Source organism: Paramisgurnus dabryanus, chromosome 7 (assembly GCF_030506205.2).
Source record: "Paramisgurnus dabryanus chromosome 7, PD_genome_1.1, whole genome shotgun sequence".
NCBI lineage: Eukaryota > Metazoa > Chordata > Actinopteri > Cypriniformes > Cobitidae > Paramisgurnus > Paramisgurnus dabryanus.
The window spans coordinates 16,598,384-16,610,165 of record NC_133343.1 but is presented as its reverse complement, the minus strand read 5'-3'; the positions used below and the strand labels follow the sequence as shown (position 1 = coordinate 16,610,165).

The 11,782-nt window shown below is 41.9% G+C and overlaps 1 protein-coding gene across 1 annotated transcript; it reads left to right on the top strand.

The window, feature by feature from the left end:
* Nucleotides 1–5,806: 5,806 nt before the first annotated feature.
* On the top strand, nt 5,807–10,496 carry LOC135751927 (uncharacterized). The gene is made up of 2 exons (XM_065270202.2): nt 5,807–5,999; nt 6,586–10,496. Exon 2 carries the CDS (start codon nt 8,772–8,774, stop codon nt 10,494–10,496), a length of 1,725 nt encoding a protein of 574 aa, XP_065126274.2. The 5' UTR covers nt 5,807–5,999; nt 6,586–8,771.
* Nucleotides 10,497–11,782: the final 1,286 nt, after the last annotated feature.

The following is an 11,782-nucleotide window of genomic DNA, read 5'->3' as shown; positions in this document are numbered from 1 at the left end:
ACGAACTGCAAAAGTGTGCTTGCTCTGGTGCGGTCACTAACGTGATTTGTGAAATGTAAAATTTTAGAATATTTTTTTATCTTGTGCATCCTTGTATTGGAAATCAAATCCTTGCATTGTGAAAGCATTGCTGAGACACACACACACACACACACACACACACACACACACACACACAATGTACACAGGCTTGTAACCAGGGGTGTTTCCAGCATTGAAGGACATCCGGGGCTTAGCCCAGACCATTTTATGTAAATACAGGGATCACTAGCCTACATCACCTGCTCTAGCTAGCCTAGAACCAATTATAATGGCTGTGCTGCACATGTTCAGTGTTTTCTAATAAATTAGAATTGTAATTTAAATAATTTAAATTTTGGGTGAACAATCCCTTTAAAGTGCTCTATTTTCACACACTAGTTTTGTACATAATATACCAAAAATTCTTCTTTAGTACTTAAAGCTCCACTGTGTACTTTTTTGAGTTAATTCTTAGCAAAAACCCATGTTTTCTTTCAAAAGTATGTGCTCATTTATGTGTAATTACTTCCACCCACTAATCAAAGTATTCTCGCAAGTGTAGAATCTGCTATTTAAAATACATACGGTCGAGTCGCTCGACTGGCTGAATCCATGTTGCATGCTCAGTTCACAGCTCACCCCTTGCTTTTGAAATGCATAGAGAAGCTACGGTAGCCACCACCAGACAAACATGTCATGATTGGAGACAACGTAATAAAAAAGTTTGTCCGTTAAGACTGTAGAAACATGGTGGCACAAAATGGCGACTTCCATGGAGGGGGACCCTCGGTGTATGTAGATAAAAACGTCTCATTCTAAAGTAATAAAAAGATAACGGTTCATTATGAAAGGTCTTTATACACCCCTGATAATATAGTTTTGTATATTATTTTGCATTTCTGTCAAGAGATCCTTCTAAAAATTACACACTGCACCTTTAATGTAGGCCAGAGTTCACGTCACCAAAAGCAGCAGATAAAAGCTGCATTTTATTGATCATAAGCTCATTTTTAAAATAAGCGATAGGAAAGCGCGACAGCAGCACTGATAGCCTAATATCATTGCATTTCTTTACTATTTATGAATATGATTGTGTGTTGAGCGTCTACGACAGGGCTGTTCAATTAGTGTGTCATGAGGGCCAGAGATACATCAGTGATGATGACTACATATACATTTAAACATACTCATGTTGTATTTTGAAACTGCATAACAACAAAATCAGTGCATTGTACAATATACTTTTTCTACAAACATGTATTTTCAAACTGCATACAACAAAACTTGTGCATTGTAATATGACCAAGTAGGCTTTATCTACATCCAGACATGTTCGTATTTTGCATTTTAAAACTGCATAACAACATAAGTGCATTGTAAGATACCCGAGTAAGCTTTATTCTACATTTAAAGGGGTAAATAAGAGCCATATCACACTCATTGAGAATTTAATTTATTTACTCACTTAAGTACACATAACCAAAAGTTTATAATATGGAACATAACATTGTTTTATGCAGTTTTGTCAATGCAATTATTTCACGACCTCTATTAAAACTACAACCGCCATCTTAATAACTGGCAAACATTAAGCTAGCTTCTAATAAGAGAAATTATACTTTTAGATTTCGTCAGGGCAGTTAAATCAGGTGTATGTTTGTCAGCGCGATACGCATACAGTGGTGCAGGTGCTGGGCTGTGAGCGATAGGCGATTAACTTACTCGTTTAAATTGCACTCTTGTGTGAGAACGATGACTCACATAATATTTGAGCCTTCTGGAGCCTTTGTCTGCTTTGAACTTCGGAGAAACGCCAGCTAGTTCACAAAAATCATTTCCTTTATTAAGACGTCTAATGTCATTGTGGATAAGCAAGTCATAATTGAGCCGACATATCAGACAACAACTGTCGGAAAAGGAGTTGTTATTGTAAGCTGGAAATACAATAAATAAAGTTAAAACAGCCATAGAGTCTGTGGTCTCTTAACTCGCCACTGTCAGTCTTCGCATCTTGACGCGGCAAAGCGCGAATACACGTGAAGGGGTGACTCGCGCTCTGCATTTCATGCAAAAGATGCACGCACATCAAGATTGCGACCCTGTCCTTTTGCTTTCCATGTGAAATCAATGCTTCGCTGAGTGATTGACAGCATAATGATTGACAGCATAATGCAATCGTGTTCCCGTTAGTTAAGCATACGATTTAGATATATAGCTTTTCTTATCTGAAGATTATGTAAATGGCATATACGCAGTCTTCTAGCTGTGGCAAGCTGTGTTTTAATGTGTCATAAATTTCTCAAAGTCTTGACTGTTTAAATACACTTGGCATCACATGCATGATTTAAGGTTAAGTGACACTTTTTCGCGTCAATTCACAATCATTTAAACCATGCAGCTGTTATAGAGCCGATGCCAAACGATCACTGTTACGCGAGGACGCGAAACTGACGCGTCTTTACAAACTAATACATTTACAATGTATTACATTGATGAAAAAGGGAATTAAACTTGTCATGCAATATATTACTGAAATAAAAGAAAGGGTTTTACGTCTGAATCCCCGAAACATACCTGTATGTGAGACTGCACGTTCTCCAGAGAGCTCGCGTTGATTCACGCCTTCAGAATATAAAATCCATTTGCAGTTTTGTAAACAAACGTATATGAGAAATATTAATATTACATCGGATTTAGTATCAAATAATCCTCAGTATATATAGTTTTTAATAGGCACGCACTTAGTTTCGGTCTAGTCACGTGTGAAGGCAATTAAACACGCTTGGGCTGCCCTCTACTGGTGAAAGCTAATGACATTTTTATTTTTACACAGGTTTTAATTGGACATTTTAAAGTGGAAATAACATAATATAGACATGTTTCTGCAATGTTTTTTTTATCTTGGGCATCTTCACATTGGAGTCAAGAGTTCATATAAAATTTTTGGTTAATAAATGTTACAGACATATTGAGATTTGAACTACTTCCTGTTTGGCGACTACGCCATAGGTATATTTAGGTCTGTGATGGGCAAATGCTTCCGAAAATCAAAAATCCTTCTAGTAACTTTTGTGAGGCTTGGTCCAAGGATCGTGTACGTGGAATTTCATGAAGTTTCGACAAAATTTGTGACCTGTGAAACTTTTTTAAGGTTTTGTGTTCTATCCAATATGGTGGAAGAACGACATGGTTCTGTGACGTCATCTTCTCAAGCAACATACACCGGTACTGCCCGAACATTTTAAAGTTTGAACGGTGTCTCTGTGTCAAACGGTCTAGTCGCTAGAGCTGGCCAAAAAAATCTACCCGGGAAAAATAATAAAAATAACTAGAAAATGCATTTCGGGACGAACTGCAAAAGTGTGCTTGCTCTGGTGCCGCCGATTTAGTTTGTGCATCCTCACATTGGAGACCCAAGTTCATGTACAAAGTTTGGTTTCAATACGTTAAAGCGTTCCTGAGATATAAACTACTTCCTGTTTGACGGCGTAAAATTTTTGAAAAAAATGTGTTCTTTTGATGTTGTGCATCCTCACATTGGAGACCCAAGTTCATGTACAAAGTTTGGTTTCAATACGTTAAAGCGTTCCTGAGATATAAACTACTTCCTGTTTGACGGCGTAAAATTTTTGAAAAAAATGTGTTCTTTTGATGTTGTGCATCCTCACATTGGAGACCCAAGTTCATGTACAAAGTTTGGTTTCAATACGTTAAAGTGTTCCTGAGATATAAACTACTTCCTGTTTGGCGGCGTAACATTTTTGAAAAAAATTTGTTCTTTTGATGTTGTGCATCCTCACAATGGAGACCCAAATTCATGTACAAAGTTTGGTTTCAATACGTGAAAGCGTTCCTGAGATATAAACTACTTCCTGTTTTGGCGGTGTCGACGCACATTTAGTTTGGGCTGTGACGGGCAAACGCTTCCGAAAATCAAAAATCCTTCTAGTAACTTTTGTGAGGCTTTGTCCAAGGATCGTGTACGTCGATTTTCGTGAAGTTTGGACAAAATTTGTGACCTGTGAAACTTTTTTAAGGTTTTGTGTTCTATCCAATATGGCGGAAGAACGACATCGATCTGTGACTTCATCTTCTCAAGCAACTTACTGCCCGAACATTTTAAAGTTTGAACGGTGTCTCTGCGTCAAACGGTCTAGTAGCTAGAGCTGGCCAAAAAAATCTACCCGGGAAAAATAATACATAAACTTAAGAAGAACAATAAGTGTGCTTTTGCAAGCACACTTAATAATAATAATAATAATAATAATAATAATAAAACTTAAGAAGAACAATAAGTGTGCTTTTGCAAGCACACTTAATAATAATAATAATAATAACTAGAAAATGCATTTCGGGACGAACTGCAAAAGTGTGCTTGCTGTGGTGCCGCCGATTTAGTTTGTGCATCCTCACATTGGAGTCCCAAGTTCATGTACAAAGTTTGGTTTCAATACGTGAAAGCATTCCTGACACACACACACACACACACACACACACACACACACACACACACACACACACACAGAGAAATGTATACAGGCTTGTAACCAGGGGTGTTTCCAGCATTGAAGGACATCCGGGGCTTAGTCCAGACCATTTTATGTAAATACAGGGATCACAAGCTTAAATAACCCACTCTATCTAGCCTAGAACCAACTATAACGGCTGTGCTGCACATGTTCAGTGTTTTTTATTAATTTTTTTTAGAATTGTAATTTAAACTAGAAAATGCACTTCCAGAGGAACCGCAAAAGTGTGCTTGCTCTGGTGCGGTCATTAACGTGATTTGTGAAATGTAACATTTTAGAATGTTTTTTATCTTGTGCATCCTTGCATTGGAAATTAAATCCTTGCATTGTGAAAGCATTGCTGACACACACACACACACACACACACACACACACACACACACACACACACACACACACACACACACACACACACACACACACACACACACACACACACACACACACACACACACAGAAATGTATACAGGCTTGTAACCAGGGGTGCTTCCAGCATTGAAGGACATCCGGGGCTTAGCCCAGACCATTTTATGTAAATACAGGGATCACTAGCCCACATCACCTGCTCTTTAAAGTGCCCTATTTTCACACACTAGTTTTGTACATAATATACCAAAATTTCTTCTTTAGTACTTAAGATAATCTAAAAAACATAGGTGTCCTTATCTGTGTTATTTTTAGATGTCATGAATATCAACAGAAATGCATTTAACATACTAATCTCGCATTTCAAAAATGTATACCAGTTGAAGTAAACTTGTACGAATCTTTCATACAAAGGTGGGTTCAAATTTATTACAAGTGGTACCTAAATACATTTTTAAATTACATTTTAGCATATTTCATATGAATGTACTAAAGAACAAAAAAAGTAGGCTATATTAAGTACAACCTTAGTACATGAAAATAGAGCACTTTACGTAGATTATGGAATTGTACTTTTTTAACTTGAGCTTACTGTACACATACAGTATTGCAGAACATTTAATGATGAAAGGGCAATAATAACAGGCTCTACGCTAACCTTTTTCCCAAGGAGTACATGTGCTCCTAAATGAAAAAATTTAGGAGCACACAAAGAAATATAGGAGCACAGTGAAAAAAGTTGATTAAACTGCTCAATTCATAAGGATATTATATTCCCGCGCTATATGCAGATTTAATGTAGCCCAGAGTTCACGTCACCAAAAGCAGCAGCGCCAATGCGGCGCCATTACGCTCATTTTGACAACGTACTTCCGGCCGCATAGATGATGAGCAGCTGAGGCAGTGGCTGAAGGCGACGCGTTAAACTTAAAAAGCTCACTCAAGCGCCTTTATGTTTGTTTCTTACCAATTTTAACGGACGGGAAGCCGACTGAGGAACACCCTTATCCCAAGTAATGGTTCGACTACAATGTTCCGGTAACTTTAAACCACACCGGGTGTTGAAAAGGTGGCCAGTTTCAGGTAAGCTATCTTAGCTAACTATGTGCTCGTTCGCCTAAAGTTAGATTTGTGAAGTCCGTTTTAATTGTCCACCTATATTTTTATATTAACGATAGTACAACAAGAAATTATAGTACATTACATTCCTAAAGTTAGATTTGTGAAGTCTGTTTTAATTGTCTACCTATATTTTTATATTTATGATAGTACAACGAGAAATTATAGTACATTACATTCCTAAAGTTAGATTTGGGAAGTCCGTTTTAATTGTCCACCTATATTTTTATATTTACGATAGTACAACCAGAAATTATAGTACATTACATTCTTACAGTAGCCCACGTGATTCCTACAAGTTACTAAGATTTCAGATGCTAGAATGTCAGTTCATTCCTCATTCAGATATTGATAATGACCTATTAAACAATGTATTATTTAACACTGAAGGTAGAGGTTGTGTGTATAATGTTACCGTCTCTTTTTAATGCATCTCTCTCTTACAAACTGTTCTGTTTAAGAATGGGTGCCATTTATATATTAATTCTCATGATGCAAGTTTATTTTAAATACTAACATAAAAATGTTTATTGTTATATTGTTTTCACAGATGCATTGATGTTTAGTGATGCAGTGGACAACTGTGAGGATGATACAATCAACATGTTCCTAAACTGTGATGCAGAAACACAATGGGAGGATCCATCCGTCTCTGACCACAACTACACTTTAAAATCACAACTCAACCTGAAGCAACCTACATCTGATATGGGAAAACAATGGTGCAGTTTCTCGGACAGGGCTTATCCTGGTCCCAGGCTAAAATGCTTATTTGAGCTACAATAATTTAAAAACACCTTGTACTGACATACCTCAACATATATAAGTGCCATTGTTTTGTCACAAGATGCGCACCAGTCTTGTTTTTTTGTAGGGTTTGTTTGTCCTAAAAATGTCCTAATATAATTAAGGCCTAGTCCTGTAAACCCTGTCCGAGAAACTGCTTCAATGCTTCTGCTTCATGTGTTGAGCTGGCACAAATGTACATATCTATGCTGAGAAACAACCATCTTTGTCAGCTTTACACAGGGTTGATATTGCATCCATTACACAGTCGCCAAGCACTTTACCAGTACATACACCAACAGCTTCCAGATATACGCTTGGGATCAGCTCCTGATGACTCTGATAAAGCTGTGTCTTAATTTATTGCAGGGTGGTCTTGCTGAAAAGTTAGCTGTTTCTTAGTCCATAGTTATTTTTATAAACCTTTACAATGTGACCTGATTTTACATGTTGTAAAGTTACATTAAACCTTCATATGTGATCAGATGTCATGCAGTGATATTAAACCTTTACAATGTGATATGATGTTGTCAGGGTCCGAAATTTTTTTTTTTTGGCTCACCTGCCACGGGGACTGGTAGATGAAAAAATCCACCAGCCAAGCATATTTTTTACCTGCCAGAATAATAAACAGCCTTTTTTTGTCACATGTACATTAATTTCATTTGCTGTATTCATGGCAGGGCTCGCAAAATTTCAAAATCCCTGGTAGCCTTTCGAGCAGGCACTCTAGCCCGAAATGAATGCAAGTAGCCCGAATAAAAAATACATTACTTTTAATGTAGAATATTAAGACAAAACATCTATCAAAACACAAATAACACATATCAATTTTCAGTACATATCAATCATCAGTACAAATTTTCTTCTAACCGAAGTGAAATATCTATACCCATACAAAAATGTAATATATGGCCATATATGTACATATATTTTACATAGTATGACATATATTTATACATATATTTGACTTATCTGAGAACACAATATATGCCTGCAACATATATGTACATTTATATGTCCAAACATGTGAAAAAAATATTTGGTTTCATCAATATATGATGCCATGTATCTGCATATATTACACTATAGTATTGGTTTTTTGCATATATGGACAACATTAGTTATAAATATGTGACATGCATATTTGTTTTCAACATATCTATACATATATTTGACTTATCTGAGAACACAATATATGCCTACAACATATATGAACATTTATATGTCCAAACATGTGAAAAAAATATTTGGTGTCATCAATATATGATACCATATATCTGCATATATTACAGTATAGTATTGGTTTCTCGCATATATGGACAACATTAATTATAAATATGTGACATAAATATTTGTTTTCCACATATTTAATAAATGTATGTAAATGTAATGGTTTTGTTCTGTGTTTGCTTGTTTTCTGTGTAGGTTTGTATTTTGGACTTTTATTTTGATTCTCTGCTCTGTTTGGACTTTTATTTTGAAACTCATCATGCCATGTCACGCTTCACACTTCCTGTTTGTTTCTGTATATAAGTCACTTCCTGTACACCTGTTCCCCGCTGTATATTACATTCGTATGCCCAGCCTGTTACCTGTTTTTGTGATCTGTTACCTGTTTATCTGTTTCTGCTACTCTGTATCTGCCTGTTTTTGACTCACGCCTGTTTTATTGGATTTATTGCCTGTTTGCCGCCTGTCTTGATCTTTCGCCTGTTTGTTTGGATTTATGATTGTGACTCTGCCTGCCTTGACCTCTCGCCTGTTATTTGGATTACGTGTATTGGATTTACCCTGTTTGGATTTGGTTGCTGGCCCTTTATTGGGATTTTACAAATAAACACCTTTTGCACATGGATTCACTTTTCACTCGCTTCATTTAAAGCATACGTTACAGAATATACAGCCGGACCGGAATCCAGCAGAGGTTTGAAAATTCCCACCAGCACCATGACTCCAGCAGATCAACTTGTTTGTCTCCGCCAGAACCACCGCCCCATTGAGAACTATGTAGAGGATTTCTGTGAACTATCATATCAGGTAAACTTCAAAGATTCTTTTCTGAAAGACATTTTTTATTGTGGACTCGATCGAGACATTGCCCGTTCCATGCCACTCCATACACCACACTGGACCATTGAGATGTATATCGATCACGCTCTTTTGTTGTGTGGTTCACCATTCACTGTGGGTGTTGGGGATGCACCTCCAGTGAATACACACAACACGCCAAGCCCTGTTATGCCTTTTTTGTCTATGTCTGTTCCTAAAATGGCCGCCACCATGCCTGTTACTAAAATGGCCGCCACCATGCCTGTTGACAAAATGGCCGCCATCCTGCCTAATCCCAAAATGGCCGCCATCCTGCCAATTTCTGCACCTGTTTTTGAGAGAGCTACTGTCATCCCAGCACCTGTGATTGAGAGGGCCATCGCCACCACCACACCTGCACCTGTCTATGTGAGAGCAACCACAATTTCTGCACCTGTTTTTGAGAGGGCTACTGTCATCCCAGCACCTGTGATTGAGAGGGCCATCGTCACCACCACACCTGCACTGATGAGGGCTATTGTTCACCCTGAACCTATCATCAAGATGGCCGCCCTGCCTGAAACAACCGCCACAGAGGTATGCCTCATTGACTGTGACATTCTTGAATTTGCCATGGCCCTGTGGTGCGTTTGGTCTGCCTTCTGTTTGTTTGTTCCCGAGGTTCCTCAAGACCCTGATTCTGAGCTGCCCGACTCCTCTGAGCTGCCCGACTCCTCTGAGCTGCCCGACTCCTCTGAGCTGCCCGACTCCTCTGAGCTGCCCGACTCCTCTGAGCTGCCCGACTCCTCTGAGCTGCCCGACTCCTCTGAGCTGCCCGACTCCTCTGAGCTGCCCGACTCCTCTGAGCTGCCCGACTCCTCTGAGCTGCCCGACTCCTCTGAGCTGCCCGACTCCTCTGAGCTGCCCGACTCCTCTGAGCTGCCCGACTCCTCTGAGCTGCCCGACTCCTCTGAGCTGCCCGACTCCTCTGAGCTGCCCGACTCCTCTGAGCTGCCCGACTCCTCTGAGCTGCCCGACTCCTCTGAGCTGCCCGACTCCTCTGAGCTGCCCGACTCCTCTGAGCTGCCCGACTCCTCTGAGCTGCCCGACTCCTCTGAGCTGCCCGACTCCTCTGAGCTGCCCGACTCCTCTGAGCTGCCCGACTCCTCTGAGCTGCCCGACTCCTCTGAGCTGCCCGACTCCTCTGAGCTGCCCGACTCCTCTGAGCTGCCCGACTCCTCTGATTCGTCTGTTCTGCCTGATTCACCTGATCCATCCGTCCCGTCTGATTCATCTGATCCATCCGATTCATCTGACTCACCTGATTCACATGATTCGTCTGTTCTGCCTGATTCACCTGTTCCGTCTGACTCATCTGATTCATCTGTCCCGCCTGATTCACCTGATTCATCTGTCCCGCCTGATTCATCTGTCCTGCCTGATTCATCTGTCCTGCCTGATTCATCTGTCCTGCCTGATTCATCTGTCCTGCCTGATTCATCTGTCCTGCCTGATTCACATGTCCCGTCTGACTCACCTGGTTCATCTGATTCACCTGGCTCAAAGGACTCCTCTGATTCACCATCTGGGACATCACCACCTTGGACCTTGGAAGCTTTCCCAAGTTTTTTTTTGGGGGGGTAGTACCCAGACACAGGAAGGAGGCAGAAGGCACCAAGGCGGAGGCCGAAGTGTGCTCGGACCCTTCCTTTCCTTGTGTTCAAAGTCTATTCCTACCCTATGATATAGCCCCATGTCTGCCCCATGACCCGGGTCCAAGCCTGCCCCATGACCCGGGTCCAAGCCTGCCCCATGACCCGGGTCCAAGCCTGCCCCATGACCCGGGTCCAAGCCTGCCCCATGACCCGGGTCCAAGCCTGCCCCATGACCCGGGTCCAAGCCTGCCCCATGACCCGGGTCCAAGCCTGCCCCATGACCCGGGTCCAAGCCTGCCCCATGACCCGGGTCCAAGCCTGCCCCATGACCCGGGTCCAAGCCTGCCCCATGACCCGGGTCCAAGCCTGCCCCATGACCCGGGTCCAAGCCTGCCCCATGACCCGGGTCCAAGCCTGCCCCATGACCCGGGTCCAAGCCTGCCCCATGACCCGGGTCCAAGCCTGCCCCATGACCCGGGTCCAAGCCTGCCCCATGACCCGGGTCCAAGCCTGCCCCATGACCCGGGTCCAAGCCTGCCCCATGACCCGGGTCCAAGCCTGCCCCATGACCCGGGTCCAAGCCTGCCCCATGACCCGGGTCCAAGCCTGCCCCATGACCCGGGTCCAAGCCTGCCCCATGACCCGGGTCCAAGCCTGCCCCATGACCCGGGTCCAAGCCTGCCCCATGACCCGGGTCCAAGCCTGCCCCATGACCCAGGCCCGCATCTGCCTTATGTTCCGGGACCATGCTGGCCCCACGACCCTGGACCATCCTGGCCTCATGACCCAGGACCTCTCATGAACTGCCCTGCCATTGCCAAGAGGCCCGCATCTGCCTTATGTTCCGGGACCATGCTGGCCCCACGACCCTGGACCATCCTGGCCTCATGACCCAGGACCTCTCATGAACTGCCCTGCCATTGCCAAGAGGTCCTGGCCCGCCCGCCCACCCTCTATTGGACTTGATTATTTGTATGTTGGGCTCCGGGAGTCGCCCTTTAGAGGGGGGGTTCTGTAATGGTTTTGTTCTGTGTTTGCTTGTTTTCTGTGTAGGTTTGTATTTTGGACTTTTATTTTGATTCTCTGCTCTGTTTGGACTTTTATTTTGAAACTCATCATGCCATGTCACGCTTCACACTTCCTGTTTGTTTCTGTATATAAGTCACTTCCTGTACACCTGTTCCCCGCTGTATATTACATTCGTATGCCCAGCCTGTTACCTGTTTTTGTGATCTGTTACCTGTTTATCTGTTTCTGCTACTCTGTATCTGCCTG

Excerpts from the sequence above, each read along its gene's own strand:
- LOC135751927 (XM_065270202.2), top strand. The coding sequence starts at position 8,772 with ATGACTCCAGCAGATCAACTTGTTTGTCTCCGCCAGAACCACCGCCCC.